This window comes from Rissa tridactyla, chromosome 16 (genome assembly GCF_028500815.1).
Source record: "Rissa tridactyla isolate bRisTri1 chromosome 16, bRisTri1.patW.cur.20221130, whole genome shotgun sequence".
NCBI classification, from domain to species: domain Eukaryota; kingdom Metazoa; phylum Chordata; class Aves; order Charadriiformes; family Laridae; genus Rissa; species Rissa tridactyla.
The window spans coordinates 8,615,029-8,635,836 of record NC_071481.1 but is presented as its reverse complement, the minus strand read 5'-3'; the positions used below and the strand labels follow the sequence as shown (position 1 = coordinate 8,635,836).

General features: G+C 60.7%; 2 protein-coding genes across 2 annotated transcripts; both read left to right on the top strand.

Moving 5' to 3' along the window:
• The first annotated feature begins 8 nt into the window (after positions 1-8).
• Positions 9-7,844, top strand: P3H1 (prolyl 3-hydroxylase 1). The gene is made up of 15 exons (XM_054222669.1): positions 9-530; positions 1,014-1,166; positions 1,393-1,582; positions 2,068-2,199; positions 3,732-3,871; positions 4,576-4,665; positions 4,780-4,832; positions 5,184-5,305; positions 5,472-5,599; positions 5,706-5,801; positions 5,935-6,085; positions 6,593-6,710; positions 6,903-6,978; positions 7,144-7,284; positions 7,372-7,844. The coding sequence occupies exons 1-15, from the start codon at positions 45-47 to the stop codon at positions 7,489-7,491; spliced, it is 2,196 nt and encodes a 731-aa protein (XP_054078644.1). The 5' UTR covers positions 9-44; the 3' UTR covers positions 7,492-7,844.
• Positions 7,845-10,229: 2,385 nt separating this feature from the next.
• Positions 10,230-14,696, top strand: CLDN19 (claudin 19). Its single transcript, XM_054222460.1, has 5 exons — positions 10,230-10,452; positions 11,916-12,080; positions 12,310-12,397; positions 12,876-13,022; positions 14,533-14,696. Exons 1-5 carry the CDS (start codon positions 10,230-10,232, stop codon positions 14,582-14,584), a joined length of 675 nt encoding a protein of 224 aa, XP_054078435.1. The 3' UTR covers positions 14,585-14,696.
• Positions 14,697-20,808: the final 6,112 nt, after the last annotated feature.

Genomic DNA, 20,808 nt, shown 5'->3' with positions numbered 1-20,808 from the left:
GGGGCGGGGCCTCGGCGGGGCGCGCGCGGCCCCGGGGCTCGGCCATGGCGCTGCCCGCGCTGCTGCCGCTGCTGCTGCTGGCGGCCACGGCACCGGGACCGGGAATGGGAACGGGAATGGCACCGGAACCGGGGCCGGAACCGGGGCCGGTACCGGCCGACCCCCCGCTGCCGGCCCAGCCCCCGGACGCTCTGTTCGCCGCCGGCGCCGAGGCGTACTCGCGGGGCGACTGGCCCGCCGTGGTGCTGCAGATGGAGCGGGCGCTACGGGCCCGGGCGGCCGTGCGTTCCCGGTTGGTGCGGTGCCGCCTGCGCTGCGCCAACGCCACGGCGGGACCAGCGGAAGGCACCGAGCCCCAGACCGAACCGGTGCTCCGCGACCTGCTCTTTTTCCGGGGGCTCCTCCGCCGCGCCGCCTGCCTGCGCGGCTGCGGGCCCGCCGCGCCCTCCCGGTACCGGCTGGGCGACGAGCTGGACCGCGAGTTCAGCAAGCGCAGCCCCTACAACTACCTCCAGGTCGCCTATTTCAAGGTGCGGGACCGGCGGCGGGACCGGCGGGAGGTGGGGGGGGGGGGAGTGGGGGTGTCCGGGGCCGGCGGGACCGGCAGCGACCCCGGGAAGGGACGGGGGATGTCCCGGTGCCGGGGGGATGCGGGATGCCCGGAGGGATCCCGGGAGCTGAGTGTGGGACGGGACCGAGAGAACCGGGCGGGGGCGATCCCGGAGCGGGGGGGGGGGGGGTGTCCCGGGACCGGGGAGGGGCCCGGCTGCCCGCCCCGGCGGGGTGGGGGGTGCCGGCCGGCGGCCCCGGGCCCTGCCCGTCCCTCCCTGCCCCCCCCCAGCAGTGCCACGTCGGAGCCGGCCGGGGCCGCCCCCGTCACCGCCCTCCGTCCCGGCTGCGGGACCCCCCGGTCACCCTGATGTCCCGGGGACCAGGGTCCCCTCCGCGCCCCCGGGGGGAGTCCGCGCCGCGGGGCGGGCGCTGTCTCACCCCGTCCCTCCCGTCCCGCTCAGATGAACCGGCCGGCGCAGGCGGCGGCGGCAGCGCACACCTTCTTCGTGGCCAACCCCGGGCACCAGGAGATGAGGCAGAACCTGGAGTACTACCAAGCCATGGCGGGCGTCCGCGAGGACGACTTCACCGACCTGGAGGCCAAACCCCACCTGGTGAGACCCCCCCCACCCCTACCCCGCCTTGGGCAGCCCCTCCCAAAACATCCCCCCCGCTGGGAGGTGACACCACGGCTGTTGGCTCGGCAAGCTCATGAGATGCCACCTTGGTGCTGGAGATCCATCTCCATCCCGTGGGGATCCATCCCCCTGTGGGGACAAGGCGCCCCGGGTGCTCTGTCACAGCGACAGACCCCCCCCATCATTTCTCATCCCTCTATAGACCGAGTTCCGTCTCGGTGTCCGGTTTTACTCGGAGGAGCAGCCGGCCGCCGCCATCCTGCACCTGGAGAAGGCGCTGGAGGAGTATTTTGTGGCGGATGCCGAGTGCCGCGCGCTCTGCGAGGGACCCTACGACTATGAGGGCTACAACTACCTGGAGTACAATGCGGACCTTTTCCAGGCCATCACAGGTGGGAGCCACGTGTGCTGCGTCCCGTCTCAAGAGCTGGGGACAATCCTGGGGGGGTGGTGGTCCCCAAAGAGGTCCCCAAAGAGCCGGGGGGTGGTGGGTTCCCAAAGAGGGCAAACCTTATCCTAAGTTTCGCTAGGAGAAGTGTGGCCAGTAAGTGGCAGGAGGTGTTTGCCCGTGCTTAGCACTGGGGGTGATGCCCAGGAATCCCCCAAATTCCAGAGGGATGTGGAGAAACAGGAGAGGGACCATCAGAGGGGCACCAGGACGCAAGGGTGGGACGCTAAGGGTGGCCATCCTGAGTGTGGCAACAGCCCCACCACCAATCATGCAGAGGTGGGCGACCACCATCCTTGAGGGTTTCCACCACTGAAAAGCTGTCAACAGCCCTTCTGCGAGCGGGAGGTCGGAGTGGAGACCCCTGAAGGTCCTGTCCGCCACCCCTTGGCTGACCGTGTGCGGTGACACGGGGTTTTTCTCCACCAGATCACTACATGCAGGTGCTGAGCTGCAAGCAGGGCTGCGTTACGGAGCTGGCCTCGCAGCCTGGCCGGGAGAAGCCCGTGGAGGATTTCCTGCCCTCGCACTTCAACTACCTGCAGTTTGCCTACTACAACAGTGAGTAGCTCAATGCCTTGTCCTCCATTGGCCAGCGGCGCTGGACATGGCGCTCTTCGTGGGTAGAAATCGTAGACTCACAGAATAGGTTGGGTTGGGAAGGGACCTTCAAAGACCAGCTAGTCCAACCCAAGACGCAGGGACATCTTGCACAAGATGAGGTCGCTCAAAGCCCGGTCCAACCTGACCTTGAACGCTTCCGATGATGGGGCATCCACAGCTTCTTTAGGTCACCTGTTCCAGTGTCTCACCACCCTCATCAGAAAAAATTTCCTCCTTACGGACAACCTAAACCTCCCCTCTTTCAGTTTAAAACTGTTGCCCCTTGTCCTGTCACTACGAGCCTTGGTAAAAAAGTTGTTCCCGTCTTTCTTATAACCCCCTTTACGTATGGAAAGGCTGCAAGAAGTTCTCCCTGGGGCCTTCTTGTCTCCAGGCTCAACAACCCCAACTCTTTCAGCCCTGCTTCATAGAGGTGTTCCATCCCTCTGACCATTTTTGTGGCCTCTTCTGGACCCGCTCTAACAGGTCCACGTTCTTCTTGTGCTGTGGACCCCAGAGCTGGCCGCAGTGCTCCGGGTGGGATCCTATGAGAGAAGAGGAAGCACCACCTCCATCGGCCTGCCGGCCACGCTTCTTGCAATGCAGCCCAGGATACTCTTGGCTTGCTAGGCTGCGAGCGCACGTTGCCTGCTCACGTCCAGTTTTTCATCCACCAGTATCTCCAAGTCCTTCTGCCCAGGGATGCTCTAAACCCACCCGTTCCCCAGTCTTTACTGATACTGGTGGAGGACATTCCACTTGATCTTCATGAAGTTCACGCAGCCCGGCTCCTCCAGCCTGAAATGCAGAACAGAAGAGCTGGGTCTCGCTGTGCCGGGTTGCAAGAGCCCATCATGTCACTTTAGATGCTCAGTTCCCGGGCAGCTTCCCTTTCCAAGTGAAATAACGGCCTCGAGAAGCATTGTTTTTGTCTCTGGCCACGTGGCCACCTCTTGCTCCAAACCACAGAGGCACCCTCCCCCTCCAGAACAGTTAGTTACAACCCAGGCAAATCAACCCCATTTTATTTAGTTTTTTATTCACCTCCTTAGAAAAATCTAAACTGTTTCTATGCAAATCTCTCCAAAAGGAGGGGGGGAAAAAAAACCAGACCGAAGTCCAAGAAGACTGAAAGGCTGCAAACCCGTAGATGAAAGTGGGTCAGGGTGCTTCAGAAAATTGTAGGTCAGCCTGGAAATGGTTGGGTCCTGCTGTCTGGAAATAGGCTTTGAGATGTTTTCCAAGCGAGAAAACTACCCGAGCAACGGCCCGGATTTCTGGGGAGATGATTTCTGGAGGCAGGAGAGCGCCTCGGACTCTTAATTTTGCCTTTGTGGCAGGAGCAATCTTTGCTCCAGGGTATCTGCCCTACTTGGGAGACCCTTTGGAGAACAACAATGACTTTCTCTCTTGTTCCTCCTCCACACCGGTGTTTGCTCTGTCTCTGATGCTCTCGGACGTGCCGGTAGCAGCCCCGTTTCTCTTTGCAGATGGGAATTACGAAAAAGCCATCGAATGCACCAAAACCTATTTGCTCTTCTTCCCAAACGATGAGGTGATGAACCAGAATTTGGCCTATTACACCGCCGTCCTGGGGGAAAACCTGGCAGGACCCATCCAACCCCGAGAGGTGAGCAGAGACGTCTTCTCCCCTCCTTGGGGACCTTTGCAGAGGTTTTGAGGTCTGCTCTGGATGGGTCTGCTCTGGTCCAGCCACCCTTTGGTGGCAAGGTGGAGAGGAGTGGATGGATGCGAGACCCAACAAGCTGGAAAATAGCTGAGAGAGTGAAAACCATCGCTGGGAAAATATCTTTGGCCAAGTGAGGGCTTGATGGCTTGCACAAATGGCCCGGCTCTTGTGGGAGAGGTCTGCGAGAGGCAGATGGACAGACTTTTTGGTAGGACCTGAGCCCGCCTCTGCCACGCAGTTCCACAACCGAAGCGCAATTGCTTTAAAAGGAGAGAATTTGGCTTGAAAAGAGCTGGATCCAGATGCTCGGGAGGTGGTGGGCAGGGCTGGATGTCTCTGCCCCACATCAGCTGGAGCAGGGAAAGGAATCTGCTCTGAAAGAGCTTCCTGCAGGAGGGACACGCGTGTGCCTCTGTCTCCCCTGTCCTCTCCCCAGGCCTCGTCCACATGGGACAGGGAAGTTCATGCAGGATGGGGAAAGCCACTTGCTTCCCGGCTGCCAGAGGGACCGGGAAACCAGGGCTGTGGGTCTGGAGCAAGGACTGCAGGAATGATGTAAAGCCTGCACCCTCCTGCCCTCGCTCAGTGTCTTCCCAGAGCCGTCGTGCCATGCCCTCACCCCGTCCCTCTGCCCCTCGCCACAGGAGATCCAGGCGTACCGCCAGCGAAGCCTGATGGAGAAGGAGCTGCTCTTCTTCAGCTACGACGTCTTCGGCATCCCCTTCGTGGATCCGGTGAGTGGTGCTGGACCAGGCTGGACATGGTGGCCAGATGGAAAGGGGATGTGGGGTCTGCATCCCGGACAGATCGTCATCCAGCTCCTGATGTTGTTGTTCTTCTGGCTGCAGGACACATGGACACCCGAAGAGGTGATACCAAAAAGACTGCGAGAGAAACAAAAGTGAGTTCTCTCCCAGGCTGATGGCCAAGCCTACCCACCGGGGGGGACCAACGGGACGTACCCCTCTTCCTCCATGAGGTTTGGGCCAAAGGCCATGGCCATGGAGGTGCTGTCAGGGAGGGTTTTAGTGTTGAGGCTGGAAGAGCCTGCTGGAGGGCAGCTGCTTGGGGTGATGGGGATGGGTTGGTCATCTTGAGCAGCTCGGGGTGAGGGCTGCGTTGAGGTGACTGTCTCCAGTCTTGGCTTTGTCACTGGCCCCTGGAGGCAACATGTCCTGCCCTTGTCCTGGTGCCCCTTGTTCCCGACACGGGGACAGCGGGGCGGTGGAGCTGATGGCTGCCACGCGCCCAGGGTGGAGCGGGAGACAGCAGCACGCATCTCAGAGGAGATCGGCAACCTCATGAAGGAGATCGAGACGCTGGTGGAGGAGAAGGCTAAGGAGTCTGCCGATATGAGCAAGTTCATCCGAGAAGGTGCGGAGGGCCGGGAGGGGAGGTGGGATGGGGACCTCCATGTCCCCCGCTGCCAGCTCACAATCCCTCCGTGTGGATGGTGGCAGGACCACAGCTTCCCCCAGCCCTGTCCCCCAGGGTCGGTGGCACCCACCCCTGTGTCCTCCTGAGCCCGTTTGTGCCACAGGTGGCCCCTTGGTGTACGAAGGAGCCAGTGTCACCATGAACTCCAAGGCTCTGAATGGCTCCCAGCGCGTCGTGGTGGATGGGGTCCTTTCCGCCGAGGAGTGCCGGGAGCTGCAGAGACTGACCAACGTGAGCGCGGGGACGGGAGGAGCGGGCAGGGACGGGGCAGGGGATGCTGAAGGGTCCCGTCCTGCGGCTCAGGAGTCAGGCTGGTAACGCCAGTTGTGTTTTGCAGGCGGCTGCCTCAGCCGGGGATGGCTATCGTGGGAAGACATCTCCTCACACCCCCAGCGAGACCTTCTACGGCGTGACCGTCCTCAAGGCCCTCAAGGTTAGGGTGGCTGCGGGGAGGGGGGAGAAACAGGCTGTGGAGACCAGGGAGGGGGACAGTTTGAAGGCAGGCAGCTGCCTGTGCTTGCCCAACCTGCCCAGGGCTGAGCCCGTGTCCCATCCGTCCCCCACAGCTGGGCCAGGAGGGCAAGGTGCCCCTGCAGAGCGCCTACCTCTACTACAACGTGACGGAGAAGGTGCGGCACATGATGGAGTCGTACTTCCGCCTGGAGGTCCCGCTCCACTTCTCCTACTCCCACCTGGTGTGCCGCACAGCCATCGATGGTGAGCATGGCCTCGGAGGAGCACAACCCGAGCAGAAGCGAGTCTCCTTCAGCCTCTTGTCCTGTCTGGGTCCTCTCCAACAGCTGGGGTGGTCTGGTCTTGGACCTTTCCTTTGAGACCTTCTTGCTGCTCCCTAACCTCCTCCTTTTCCCAAAGGGAAGGTGTGGGGAGCTTGTCCCTCAGCCCGATTTGGGAAGATGAGCAGCTCTGTTCGTTGCCTCCAATGGGGCAGGTGGCTTCATGCCATAACGGATTTCAGCACCCGGAGGGATTTGGGATTGGGTGCTGGGAGAGGCTGTGTCTGGAGGACCATGGAGGTGCAATGGGACCAGTCAACGGAGGCTTTTGCCATCCAAATGGCCTCTCATGGTCCACACTCCAGCGAGTGGAAGGGCTTTAGGCTACAGGTGACTTTCTTGTCACCTCCAAGCACATGGTGCTTGGGGACAGACACCGGTCCTGCAGGGATGAAAGGGTCATGACATGCCAGGTCTTTCTCCACCCTAGAGAAGCAAGAAGGCCGGAGTGATAACAGCCATGAGGTGCATGTGGACAACTGCATCCTCAATGCGGAGGCTCTCGTGTGCGTGAAGGAACCTCCAGCCTACACCTTCCGGGATTACAGGTACCAGTGGTGTCTTATCAGCCAGAGCTTCCCCACCTGAGGGCACCATGGCTTGGTGCAGGGTAGGAGGACAAACCCAGCCTGGGCTCTCCTGCCTCTGGCTCCTGCCATGGTGTTGGGGGAGCTCCCAGTTGCTGGAGCTGTGGCCTGGGGTGATGGTCATCACCTCCACTTGTCCCATGCTTCCTTTAGTGCCATCCTCTACCTTAACGGAGACTTCGAAGGAGGAGCGTTCTACTTCACTGAGCTGGATGCCAAGACCGAGACCGTAAGTAGCTCAGCTCCTTGAGGATCCATGCGCAGCACCAAACCCAGCTCCTGCCGCTGGCCCCATCCCCTGTCCCACCACAAGGAATGGGCTTGGGTTGGGAGGGACCAACTAACCCTGTCACCCACCAAGCGCATCCTGACTGGGGTCTGCCGTCCCTCGCAGGCGGAGGTTCAGCCGCAGTGTGGTCGTGCCGTGGGCTTCTCCTCCGGCTCGGAGAACCCCCACGGGGTGAAAGCCGTGACCAAGGGCCAGCGCTGCGCCATCGCCCTCTGGTTCACCCTGGACCCTCGACACAGCGAGCGGGTGAGCTCCCTCCCCAGCAGCGGGTGGGTATTTTGGCGGGGGGAGAGGGACAATGGCCACGCTTATCCCCGTGGGTCTGCCCCACAGGAGCGTGTGCAGGCGGATGATCTGGTGAAGATGCTTTTTGGCACGGAAGAGGGGGATTTGCTGCGGGAGATGGAGCAGGAGCCACCAGCTGCCGTCGCGGTGGGGAAGGACGAGCTCTGATGTGCCATGGGGATCAGGACGTCCCTGCTGGGACCAGTGACACCGACGTTGTGGCTTCAGCTGTGGGGCTGCCGGAGGGGACCCCCCCTCTGCCCCCAGCCGACGTGAGATGGGGGATTGGGGGATGTTCTGCACCACCCCTGCGGCACCCCGCACCCCCCTGCAGAGCTGACCTGGGGGTATCACAGAGACTCTTGGGAGGGTGACACAGGGGACAAGGGAGGGATGCTCTGTGAGGGGCGAGGACCCCGTGCCACGGGAGCAGCCACGTGCCTTTCCGCTCGGCTGAACCCGCGGCTATTTAAGTGCCTTCTGCAGAAAATGGGTGAATAAATGTGGGGGTTTTTTTCTAAGCTGTCGCTTGCCGAGTGGGGGTTGGAGGCTGCCGTCTGTGTCCCCCCCCGCCGCCGCCTTGGCTGTTGTCCAGCGTTGGGACACTTCCCTCCCTCCTTGCAGCCATGCCACCCCCATTTTTGGGGGGACAAGGGGGACTTCTGGGGTGGAGGGAGGTGCCACGGGCGCTGGAGGATTTTTGGCAGGGGCGATGCAACTCCCGCCTCGGCTCCGGAGCATCCCCTGGACCCCACTCCTGCAGCGTGGGCAGGGACCACGATTTTGGGGAGGAGGGAACCGTCCTTGAACAAGAAGGACATTGAGCACCGTGGCAGACCCGAACAGGACATCAAATTGTTCCCGCGGGTGTCCAGCCCCGGCCATTTCCATAACCATCCGGGGAATGTGAGTAAATAAATCCTGCCCCCCGCCACCGGAGCCGGGCACCCCCATAATATTTGGAGGGGGCGTAGGGCAGGTCCCGTTCCGCATCGGGGTGGGAGCGGGGGGTCCCAGGGGATGGTTTCTCCGGGAGGAATGGATGGTCCCACTGGTGGTTGCCCACCATCCCAGCATCCGACCCCGGCCGGCCGCGCGCGTGAGCAGACTGCTGATGAGGCCGGGGCGGTTAACGATTGCCAGGTCCCGGGGCTGCCACTTTCTTGGTGTCACCAGGGCGGTGGCACGCGTCCCCTCCCACACACCCTGCGGGGTGGGGGGGGACGCTGCCGTCAATGGTGGTTCTTGTTGGTGCCGCGGCGGCGTGCCTGGATTGCCCCGCGGGGAGGCGAGGGTCAGGCCTGGCGGCGGCGGCGGGGGGGGGGCCACGACCCCGTTCCCCGCACCCATGCCGAATTCCTGGAGCCACCCCCGGGACCTCTGCGGCTGGAGACGGGGGGGAGGTCCTGGCCCCCGGCAGGGGTGCAAGGGGTCACGGATGGGGTGGGGGCTCACCTCCCCCAGTCCTGCCTCTCTTGGGGACCCCCATTTTCCCCATCTCCCTCCACTCTTGGGGGTTCTCCATCTCCCCCAAGACCCGGATACCCCCTAGTGCCCCAAAGCTCCCCCCACCAAGACCCAAATCTCTCTCCCTCCGGCCCAAATCCCCCTCTTTCCCTCCCCTGACCCAAGTCTCCCTCCCAGATCCTAAATCTATCCCCAAGACCCAAATCTCCCCCCCGGGCCCCAAATCTCCACTGCCCTCCAACACAAATCTCCCCCAAGGCCTCAAATCTCCCCCCCCCGCCCCGATGCAGCCCTCCTCCTCAGGCCCCAAATCCCCCCACCCCAGGATCCCAATTTCCACACCCAGTATCCAAATTCCCCCCCCCCAAACCCCAACCAAATCTTCCACTTGGGACCCAAATCTCCCCCCCACCTCCCCCCAGAATCCCAATCCCCCTCCCTCTGGCCCCAAATTCCCCCCCTCCCCGGCCCAAAATCTCCCACTCAGGACCCCAATCATCCTCCCTCCAGCCCCAAATCTCCCCTCCTGGCCCCAAATCCATGCCCACGGTCCCAAATCTCCCACTCAGGACTCCAATCCCCTCCCTCCAGCCCAAAATCGCCCCCTCCTGGCCCAAATTTCCCCCACCCCCGGGCCCAAATCTCCCACTCAGGACCCCAGTCCCCTCCCTCCGGCCCCATAGCCCCCCTCCCCTCGCCCCAAATCTCCCACTCAGGACCCCAATCCCCTCCCTCTGGCCCCATATCCCCCCCTCCCCTCGCCCCAGATCTCCCACTCGGGACCCCAATCCCCTCCCTCCCTCCAGCCCCATATCCCCCCCTCCCCTAGCCCCATATCTCCCACTCAGGACTCCAATCCCCCCCCCTCCCCAAATCTCCCACTCAGGACCCCAATCCCCTCCCTCCAGCCCCATATCCCCCCCCTCCCCTCGCCCCAAATCTCCCACTCGGGACCCCAATCCCCCCCCCCCCGGCCTCAAATCCCCCCCCCCAGATCTCCCACTCGGGACCCCAATCCCCTCCCTCCAGCCCCATATCCCCCCTCCCCTCACCCCAAATCTCCCACTCGGGACCCCAATCCCCCCCCCCGGCCTCAAATCCCCCCCCCCAGATCTTCCACTCAGGACCCCAATCCCCCCCCCCCGGCCTCAAATCCCCCACTCGGGACCCCAATCCCCTCCCTCTGGCCCCATATCCCCCCCTCCCCTCGCCCCAAATCTTCCCCCACCCCAGGACCCTCACACCCCCCTCCGCATCCCCCACAGCCCCCTCCCCGTTCCCCCTCAGGACCCCCCCCCCCCCCCCCCATGGCCTTTTCCCTCCTCCCAGAGCACCCCCCCCACCCAAGGGGCGGGGCGGGGCCGGGGCGGGGCCGGGGCGGGGCCGGTCGGGGGCGCGGCGGGGGCGGGTGTGGCCGGTTCGGCGGCGGCGGCGCGGCGATGGGCGGCGGGGCTCGGGAGCTGGCCGGGTACCTGGCGGCCTTGGGCGGGTGGGTGGCGGCGCTGGCGGCCGCCGTGCTGCCGCAGTGGAGGCAGAGCTCGTACGCCGGGGACGCCATCATCACGGCCGTGGGGCTCCACGAAGGGCTGTGGATGAGCTGCGCCGCCCAGAGCACCGGGCAGGTCCAGTGCCGCCTCCACGACTCGCTCCTCTCCCTCGACGGTGGGTACCGGGGGTTGTGGGGGGGGGAGTCCGGCTTCCTTCCCTGGGATGGAGCCCCCTCTCCGTGGGGCTGAGCTCCCCCTGGGCTGCTCTTGCCGCCTTCCCCCCCCGCAGGTCTGAGCCCCTCTGTTGGTTTGACCCCTCCATGTGGGTCTCACTCTTCCGTGTGGGTCCAAGCCCCTTTAGGGGTTTGACACCCTCCGCCCCACCGTCTGAGCCCCTTTGTGGGTTTTAACCCCCCCATATGGGTCTGAGCCCCTCTGTGGGTTTGACCCCTCCATGTGGGTCCAAGCCCCTTTAGGGGTTTGACACCCTCCTCCCCCCCCCCGTATGAATCTGAGCCCCGCTGTGGGTTTCACCCCCCCCCAATATGGGTCTGAGCCCCTCTTTGGATTTCACCCCACTCCATATGGGTCTGAGCCCCTCTGTGGGTTTGACCCCCCCCATATGGGTCTGAGCCCCTCTGTGGGTTTGACCCCTCCGTGTGGGTCCAAGCCCCTTTAGGGGTTTGACACCCTCCTCCCCCCCCGGTATGAATCTGGGCCCCTCCGTGGGTTTCATCCCCCCCCATATGGGTCTGAGCCCCTTGGTGGATTTTAACCCCCCCGTATGGGTCTGAGCCCCTTTAGGGGGTTAACAACCCCCCCTCCCCCATATGAATCTGAGCCCCGCCATGGGTTTCACCCCCCCCCCCCCCATATGGGTCTGAGTCCCTTTGTGGGTTTCACCCCCCCCCCCAATATGGGTCTGAGCCCCTCTGTGGATTTCACCCCACTCCTTATGGGTCTGAGCCCCTCTGTGGGCTTGACCCCCCCCCATATGGGTCTGAGCCCCTCTGTGGGTTTGACCCCCGCAAGCTGAGCCCCTCTAATGCTCCTGAGTCCCCCTCGAAAGGCTCTGAGCCCTCTTTGTCCCCCCACTGGTCTGAGCCACCCTGTGGGTCTAACACACCCCTCCCTTCCTCCCCCCCCCCGAGTCTGGCCCCATCTTGTCCTCATGGGCTCGAGCCTGTTTGTGGGTCTGAGACCCCCCTCCCAGGACCCCGGGGGTTTGATGTCCAGGGAGGAGATGTCCCCGTGGTCCCCCATCACGTTTGGGGACCGACAGTGCCCCATGGGGACATCGCAACCCCCGGGGCTGTGAATCGCCCCCCCTGGGGCACCTGGGGACTGCGGTGCTGCCGTGGGCGAGGCGTTTCCCAGCCCAGGAAATCACGGCGAGGATGAGTGTGGCAGGGAGGAAGGTCGGGGAAGGCACGGGGAGCGGTGCCCGGAGTTGAGTTGACATCACCCCCCCCGGGCCGTGCAGGGGAGGGGGGGGGACATGGGGCCACGCAGCGAGGGCAGGGTTAAGGGACAGGTTCATCCCCAGCGTGGGCCGGGGTGACCTTGCTCTCCCAGCGACCGACCGGCTCTGGCCGAAAGCACGCGCTGGCGAGCGGCTCTCCTTCCCCCGCCTTGCAGTTCACATCCAGACCTCCCGGGCTCTCATGGTCATTTCTCTCCTCCTGGGCTTTTTCGGCATCATCGTGAGCGTGGTGGGCATGAAATGCACCAAAGTCGGTGAAGAGGATCCCGTGACCAAGAGCCGCATCGCTGTTGCCGGTGGTGTCCTCTTCATCCTCTCCGGTAAGGCAGCTCCAGCCCTCGCACCTCTCTCATGTAGGCGACCTCGAACACCTTTTAAAAGCTGTTTGATGGAAGAAGGGGTGAGGAGCTGGTGTGGTGAGGGCCTGGGTGTTGCCGATGTTCAACCATTGGTGTCTAGTTGAAGCTATCCCCGCTCATAGCGGGAGGGTTGGACCAGATGACCTAAAGGTCCCTTCCAACCCCAACCATTCTATGATTCCGCGCCCAGGTCTGTGCACGTTGGCCGCCGTGTCCTTGTACGCAACGCAGGTGACCTACGAGTTCTTCAGAGAGAGCACCGTCCCCGTCAACGCCAGGTAAGAGCCCGCCTCAGGGGATGCTCTTCATCCGAATCCCAGCTTGTCCCTGCACTTCCCACAGAACCTTCCCTGGCCGGTTTTGGCAACGCGTGGGGCCGTAGGCAGATGGGCCGTCCCACAGGGGATGGGACCTGGGCCACCCCGCAGCCGCCCAGTTGCAGAAGGTCGCCCCGATGCTGAAGTTTTAGCCGGTGCCACCGCTGACTTTGTGCTGGGACAGAGTGAGAGCTCTCCTGGAGTTCCAGCCCAAGGCGGGATTAAAGCACAGGGAAAATTCGTAGCTGGGTCTGGCCGACGTGAAAGAGGGGGATTCCCAAAGAGGAGAAGAACCAACATCTGCCTCGACGTTGCCCGTCGCCTCGTCGGGGCTTCGAGCCTCCTTGTGCCCTTGGGGTGCTCACCTCGGGGTGCGCCTCCGCCCTCTCTGCCCCCCCCTTCCCTGATGCTCCCCCCCCCACCCTGTCTGTCACTGCAGGTACGAATTCGGCTCGGCTCTCTTCATCGGCTGGGGGGCCGCCAGCCTCACCGTGCTGGGGGGATCCCTCCTGTGCTGCTCCTGCCCCCCCAAGGAGCGGCGAGGACAGCAGTACTACCGGCAGTCGCAGCCTTCCACGGCTCGGGAGTACGTCTGACCCCTATCCCTGCCCTCCCGCCGCCCAGCGCCGCCCCCCCACCCCCAAAAAACCGGGTGAGACCCCGGCGCTCCCACCCCGCCTGGTCCCTGGATGCCCCGTGAGATCTTTCTCCTCGTCATCTTCCAGGTTTCAGCGCCATTTGCAGCACCGTCCTCTAAAATAACGGGGTTTTTTGGGGTCATAGCTCCCTTACCCATCACTGCCAGCTCTCCCCCCCTGGCCAGGCACGTTGGCCCCCCCCTGGGGTGGCCGGGGCCGTGGGTGGCCGGACCATCACGCGGATGCTGCGGAGCGACGGGGCGATGCCAGTGCCGCGGGGGTGTGCTGCACAGAGGCGCTTTGTGCTGTGACCCCCCCCGTCCGTGCCCCCCCTCCTGGCCTCTGCATCCCGCATCCCGGTGCTCGGGAGCGAAGGCAGAGCTCGATTTCCCGGGATGAAGCCGGGAGAGCCAGGAAAAACCTCCGGCAGAGCCAAGGCTGGAGCATCCCTGCGCCCGGCTTTGGGCAGAGGGACGCTTTCGGGGTGCGGGCATCCCCCCCCCGCCTCATTGCTACCCAAAAGCACCATTTATTTTTAATTTTTTTTTTTTTTTTTTTAATTATTATTCGTTCTCCATTGGAGCCCGGCTGCTGGTGCTCCAGCTGAGCTCCGCCAGCTCAAATCCGCCCTTGGCCTTATTACCCACCAGGCGCAAGTATGCGGCCTCGTTAAGCCGAAGAATAAATGGCGTTGGGCAAATCAAACCGGGCAAAAAGGGGGTTTGGAACACAAAGCCCGGGTTTGTTTTGGTTTCTGGGGCCCAGCGCAGCTATTTCGGGGAGCCAGTGGACAGACCCGTGAATTTTGGTGCCGCCCCGCTGTGTCCAAATCCCTCTCCCCCCTCCGCCGCCCCCCCCCCCAACAGCATCCCCCCCGCAGCGGGCGGTGAAGCCTTCGACCGCCGACGCTCTAATTGCCTCCACCGCCTCGAACCTCGGCCCGGCCGCCACTAACCACTCCGCAAACGCCGCAGCGCCCATTTCACCCGTAAATCCCCCCCAAAACCCACCCCCTACCTCCGTCCGTCCGTCCGTCCGTCTCGCGTGTGCTGTGCCAGCTAACCTGCAGGAAACGATCCAAAGAGCTTGGTTATGTATGTTTTTATTAATCATTTTCATTTTTGTTTTTAATCCCGATTAGCTGAAGTAGCTGATTTCTTTTTTAAATTTTATTTTGCTCTATTTTGGTTTTTTTTTTACTCTATTTTTTTTCCCCTCTCTTTTATTTCATTTCCCTCGATCTTATTTCATTTCCCTCGGTCTTACTTCATTCCCCTCTACTTTCTTTCATTTCCTTCCATTTTATTTTATTTTACGCCCCCGCGCCGCTTTGGGCCCTGGTCGGTGCTGGAGGGGGAAGCAAAGCGATTTTTTTGCCCTGGCGTTGGGGGTGGCGGGGGGGGTCGATTTCTCTCCCTCAGGCGGGACTAACAGCCCTCTTTCTCTTTTAAATCGCAGACCCCCTGTAAAAATGTCTTCTTCACCCGCCAGGGGAGAGCAGCGCTTATAGGCTGTCTTCACCCGTCGGGTGCTCGGTTGGCCGAACCCCAACTTTACGGGGGTCCCCCCTCCAAAAACACACTCCAAAAGCTACTGCAGTGAGGAGGGGAAAGGAAAACTCCCGCTTTATTAAAAAAAAAAAAAAAAAAAAAAAAAAGAAAAAAAAATCAATCAAAAAGGCGGTTTTTTTTATATCAAGAGCACAGCGCGGCGTAGAAGAACGTTTTTATTCTTTTAATATAAAACCGCATTAACTTTTCTGTGGGGGGTGGGCGGCACAGCCGGGGGAGCGGGGCCGGTCGGGGTTTTTAAGTGCCTTTTTTTCGGCCGGTTGTTTGTACTAAAAATTGCGGCTCGGTGGTATTAAAACATGGCCCATCGCGGGCATCTTTCTGAAATCGTCTCTTTGTTCTCTCCCCCTCCCCTTACCCCCCCTTCCCCCCCCCCCCCCCCCCAAATCTGGGCAATTCTCCCGCGAGTGCCCCCTTTGCTGCCTCCCAGCACCTTCTGCAGCGGGCGCCAGGTGACGTTCCCCCAGGCCGAGTGGGTCTCGCCCTCCTGGGCAGCGCTAAACACCTCGCGGCTGTCGCCACGTGTTGCTCTCGAAGGAAGGGAGGTGGCCTTCAATATCGCTTCCTTTAAGGCTGACCCCATGGAAGACCCCAGATGTCCCGTGCAGGGACTGCACCCAGCACTTCCCGTTTGCAGCCGCCCTTGGTCCCTCTGCAGGGCCCTTCCCGAGGCTGAAATGCCACCAGCGTCACAGAATCACAGAATCAGACTGGCCGGGGTGGGAAGGGACCTCTGGAGATCACCCCGTCCCACCCCCTGCCAGAGCAGGGTCACCCACAGCAGGTGGCACAGGAATGCCTCCAGGCGGGGTTGGGATGTCTCCAGAGACGGAGACTCCCCCACCTCTCTGGGCAGCCTGTGCCAGGGCTCTGCCACCCTCACAGCAAAGAAGTTCCTCCTCGTGTTGAGATGGAACTTCCCATGGTCACGTTTGTGCCCGTTACCCCTTGTCCTGTCCCCGGGCACCACTGAGAAGAGCCTGGCCCCATCCTCCTGACACCCCCCCTTTCAGTATTTATCAGCGTTGATAAGGTCCCCCCTCAGCCGTCTTTTTTCCAGACTGAAGAGACCCAAATCCCTCAGCCTTTCTCCATCAGAGAGGGGTTCCAGTCCCCTCAGCACCTTGGTGGCCCTTTGCTGTCCCCTCTCCAGCAGTTCCCCGTCCTTCTGGAACCGGGGAGCCCAGAACTGGGCTCCAGCGCTCCAGCTGTGGCCTCCCCAGGGCAGAGCAGAGGGGGAGGATGACCTCCCTCCACCTGCTGGCCACGCTCTTCTTGATGCCCCCCAGGATGCCATTGGCCTTCTTGGCCACAAGGGCCCATCGCTGGCTCATGGGCATCCTGTTGTCCCCCAGGACTCCCAGGTCTCTTCCCACAGAGCTGCTCTCCAGCAGGTCACCCCCAACCTGTCCTGGTGTGGGGGGTTATTCCTCCCCGGGTGCACCACCCTGCACTTGCCCTGGTTGAACTTCATGAGGTTCCTCACCGCCCAACTCTCCAGCCTGTCCAGGTCTCTCTGGATGGCGGCACGACCCGCAAAGCTGGGCTCTCCCTTATTTTCTCCTGTTTCCCGTGAATTCAGAGCTGGCTTGTGCCTAATTTGGCGCTTTGCTAATTTAAACTGATTTTTTGCAGAGGGGAAGGACGTCCCGCCCTGTGGTGCTGTGCCTGGTTTTCCTTGGGGGGTGATGCTCTCCATCCAGGTTTTTCCACGGCCGGCGTCTCATCTCAGCATCCTTGTCCTGCCGGCAGCACCTGATCCGCAAACACCCCCCCCCATCCCACCTCCAAAAAAACGGGATTCAGGGTCCTCGGTGGCTCCCGTGACATCTCCACGGGTCACCCGAGGGCTCCCTGGGGACAGACGTCCAGGCTGGAAGCACATCAAAGCCGGGGTGGGGGGGGGGCATGTGTGGGGTGGGAAAATAGCTGAGCGGCGATAACACGTTTGGGGGTATAAAGGTCCCCACTGTCCTCTGGACAATCCCTCGTGTGTTTTGCACAGGGCAAAGCGGGATAAAATACGGGAATGGGACGCCGGGCTCCCTGCGGTACGTGGGATTTGCCTCCGTCCCCATCGCATCCAGGCCAGAACATGGGGTTCCCCCCCCACCCCCCCCTCCAAGACACGTCTTTTATTTAATAAAAATCAGGATGATGGACAATATTTAGGTTTCTGGTTGTTCCTGTCGCATCCAAAACCCTGTGAAAGAATATTCATTTTTAAGCAGGCGGAAACGAAGGGAGAAAAGGGAAAACGAGCCCCCAGCCCCCCCCCCCCCCCCCCCCCCCAACCCCCAGACGCCGCCGAGATGGCAGCAAATCGCACCAAATCGCCGCGGCGCCGAAATCCCGTGGGAATAAGAGGGTAGGGAAAAAAAATTCACCTTTTTCCTTAAAAAAAAAAGAAAAAAAGAAAAAAAGAAATTACAAAATCCGTTTCAGCCCCCCCCCCCCCCTTGGTATATTTTAGGCCGAAGATGTTTCCGCGGCAGCGCTGCCCTCGGCCGGGCCCCGCAGCCGGTCGGAGCACGGAGCCGCTTCCCTCACGCCTCGGAGCGCTGGTTATTTTTATTTGATGGCGGTTTTAGTCATTTTTAGTCATTTAATCATTTTTAGTCGTTTTTAGTCACTTCATCATCTTTAGACATTTATAGTCATTCGTTGGCCTGCCCCAACAGCATCCACAGAGTCCCCTCCACCTCTGCGAGATGGTCCCATCGAAGAAACGTCTTTATTTATTTTATTTATATATTTTATTTTTCCTTCCAGCTGTAGCCGGTTTCCCCTGCACCGACCTGCGCTAAAACACGAAGGTTTGGGTCTCCCGTCAGCGTCCTTTTTTTTTTAACACGGGTTTTTACAGACCCGGTGAGACACAAGAGCCGATTTCCACCTTCGTTTACTACGAAAAATGATCTTAATTATTCAACGACCGGTAGATCTGCCCCTCTGCCTGGATCTTTTCAACCCTCCAGAAGGTTTCGGCTGAGAATCGACAAGGCGGGTTAGTTCGATGTGTAATAAACTGACCGTTTAGATGAGCAGAAAATAAAAATAAACCTATTTTATCGGCGTCCCAGGGCACGCAGCTGCAGGTTTGTATTGCCTGGGGCCGCGCCGGAATTTTACCTGTATCGTGGATGTCTAAGTGCCACAAATTGCTGAGCTGCGGATGTGGGAAAAGGAAGGAACACGCAAACCCTCCTGGATGTTTCCAGCATTAATTCACCGCTCCCTGCCCAAGCGTTGGGCTTGCCACGGGCCAAAACGCCGGGAAAACAGGATAATCTGCAATAAAGCCCTGGCAATCGCACACGTCGGGCGACCGGGTGCCTCGCGGGGCCGAAGCTCGAGGATTTGCCGAGACGCCGGTGCGTTGCCAAAATCCCCACAGGTCAGCGCTCCCGAGGAGTGTCTGGAGGGGGGAAAAAAAAAAAAAGCCCCCACCCCAACCACCAGAACCAAAGGAAACCTAAAAAAACCCAAGTGCGTCTCCTGACCCGTGAAACCCATAAAATGGCACAGGGGTCCCTTCCTAACCCGTACAACCCAGATGAAACATGAAAATGGGTTATTTCATAACCCAGGAAATGGCACCGGGGGGCTGAGGGGACACGTCACCCGAGCCATCGCCGCTGCGGCGGTTGTCACTTGTTTTCCATTTAATGGGGGAGGGGGGGATTAAAAAAAAAAAAAAAAAAAAAAAAAGGGGGTCTTAATTATTGGCTGCGGGCCTGGCCAAAGGGATTTAATTATCATCCTCGCGTTCCAGCTCCTTTCTCCGGCCACCTCCACCCCTCTGCTTCTCCTGCACCAGTCCCGGGGACCCAACGTGTCTCAGGCCACTCACCCCTGGGCAGCAATTAAAAGGTCTAATTAAAAAATGGACATTCGCCCGGGACACAGAGTCCCCCACCTGGGGAGCATTCCCAGCGGGTTCCCACAGGTTTCCCCACGTGGTGTTTTTTGGGGAGGTTCCGTTTCCAACCTATGACCGTTCTAACCGCAGGGATGCTCATCACGCCGGGGAGCACAAAGGCCCCCCCGACGCCCCTTGAAAAACCCTTAAATAGCCCGGCAGAGGCTCCGGCAGGTGCTGCATTTCCCGACTCCATCAGGTGGGTCAGGATCACGTCCCGGCCGCCCTCAAGACCCACGTCCCCAGCCCCAGCCATCGGCGACAAAGAGCTTTTGCCGTTGTCCCACCCCAGCAAGGATGAGCCTGCGGTGAAGGTAACGCTCCCCCGAGCCCCTTTTTATTGCTAACAGGGTCCAGAGCTGGATTTTTTTCTTGATTTCTCCCTTCCCTTCCCTCTTCCCTTCCCTTCCCTTCCCTTCCCTCTTCCCTTCCCTTCTCTCTTCCATTCCCTTCCCTTCCCTCTTCCCTTCCCTTCTCTCTTCCATTCCCTTCCATTCCCTTCCCTTCCCTTCCCTTCCCTTCCCTCTTCCCTTCTCTCTTCCCTTCCCTTCCCTTCCCTTCCCTCTTCCCTTCCCTTCCCTCTTCCCTTCCCTTCCTTTCCCTCCCCTTCCCTCTTCCCTTCCCTCTTCCCTTCCCTTCCCTCTTCCCTTCCCTTCTCTCTTCCATTCCCTTCCCTTTTCCCTTCCCTTCCCTTCCGTCCCCTCTTCCCTTCCATCTTCCCTTCCCTTACCTCTTCCCTTCCCTTCCCTCTTCCCTTCCCTTCTCTCTTCCATTCCCTTCCATTCCCTTCCCTTTTCCCTTCCCTTCCCTCTTCCCTTCCCTTCCCTTCTCTCTTCCCTTCCCTTCCCTTCCCTTCCCTTCCCTCTTCCCTTCCCTTCCCTTCCCTCTTCCCTTCCCTTCTCTCTTCCATTCCCTTCCCTTTTCCCTTCCCTTCCCTTCCCTCTTCCCTTCTCTCTTCCCTTCCCTTCCCTTCCCTTCCCTTCCCTTCCCTTCCCTTCCCTTCCCTTCCCTTCCCTTCCCTTCCCTTCCGTCCCCTCTTCCCTTCCCTCTTCCCTTCCCTTCTCTCTTCCCTTCCCTTCCCTTCCCTCTTCCCTTCCCTTCTCTCTTCCATTCCCTTCCCTTTTCCCTTCCCTTCCCTTCCCTTCCCTCTTCCCTTCTCTCTTCCCTTCCCTTCCCTTCCCTTCCCTTCCCTTCCCTTCCCTTCCCTTCCCTTCCCTTCCGTCCCCTCTTCCCTTCCCTCTTCCCTTCCCTTCCCTTCCCTTCTCTCTTCCCTTCCCTCTTCCCTTCCCTTCCCTCTTCCCTTCCCTCTTCCCTTCCCTTCCCTCTTCCCTTCCCTTCCCTTCCCTTCCCTCGTTTTTCCTTGCTCATGTAACTCAAATGGCTGAACAGATTTTCTTCAAAGGCTCCAAAACAGCCAGGGTCTTGTGGAAAAACATTAAGGTTATGGAGATTTAGCTCAGAAGGGAGCCTGGGAAACTAAAAAAACCCCAGCATTGTGAATCGGGGGCTGAGAGGCTGCCCGTGGACGGCCCGCGCTCCCGGAGTGCAGCTGGTGGAACTGCCGGAGGAGCCGGGGGGAGTGGGGGGAGCGGTACCTCTGCTCCCAGCAACTTGCCAGGCGGGACGTGGTGGGAGATGTCGCGCGTTGGCCGTGGGGACTGCGACCCTCCCGCCCACCTCTGCCCCGCGGGGAGGCCTGTGGACGCCAGGCTGGGCAGCGTCTGGCTGCAGGTCACAAACTCTGCCGCGGTGAAGAGCCGTCGTCCCGTGATAATTAACCCACCCAGTCTCGTTAATTAACCCACTCATGGGGACCCCTCTGCCCAAAGGGCCGTCGCGGCGGTTTCAACTTCAGGCACTAAAATATTTACCATCTTGGGTTGCAAAACACAGCAAAGCGGGATTCGTGTCCAGGCTGTGGAGATACGATGTTCTCTGCTCCGTACACCTTGGGCACAGCTCCCCTCTCTGCAAAGTCCCGCCATCTCTGGCGAGGATGGAAAACAGACGGTCCCATCCCCTCTGGCCTTCGGAAAGCCTCGGGAGCACCCAAGGGGACCCACATCAAGCCCCAGCAGCCACCATCCACCTCCGAAATGGGAGATGCTTTCTCTGGACTTGCCACTTGAGATTAGGACATCTCCACGGGACACTTGCTCGTGCTCCTCCTCCAGCCTGGATGTTTCGACGCTTCATTGCTTTTCTTCCAAAAAAAAAAAGAAAAAAAAAGAAAGAAAAGGC

What these genes read in the sequence shown, in the direction of transcription:
- CLDN19 (XM_054222460.1), top strand. Translation starts at nt 10,230, where the DNA reads ATGGGCGGCGGGGCTCGGGAGCTGGCCGGGTACCTGGCGGCCTTGGGC. An exon ending in CTCGCTCCTCTCCCTCGACG is followed by an intron (nt 10,453 to 11,915) that starts GTGGGTACCGGG and finishes CCCGCCTTGCAG; the next exon opens with TTCACATCCAGACCTCCCGG. An exon ending in CAGCCTTCCACGGCTCGGGA is followed by an intron (nt 13,023 to 14,532) that starts GTACGTCTGACC and finishes TTTAAATCGCAG; the next exon opens with ACCCCCTGTAAAAATGTCTT.
- P3H1 (XM_054222669.1), top strand. Translation starts at nt 45, where the DNA reads ATGGCGCTGCCCGCGCTGCTGCCGCTGCTGCTGCTGGCGGCCACGGCA. An exon ending in GAGCAAGTTCATCCGAGAAG is followed by an intron (nt 5,306 to 5,471) that starts GTGCGGAGGGCC and finishes TTTGTGCCACAG; the next exon opens with GTGGCCCCTTGGTGTACGAA. An exon ending in GTGCCGCACAGCCATCGATG is followed by an intron (nt 6,086 to 6,592) that starts GTGAGCATGGCC and finishes TCTCCACCCTAG; the next exon opens with AGAAGCAAGAAGGCCGGAGT.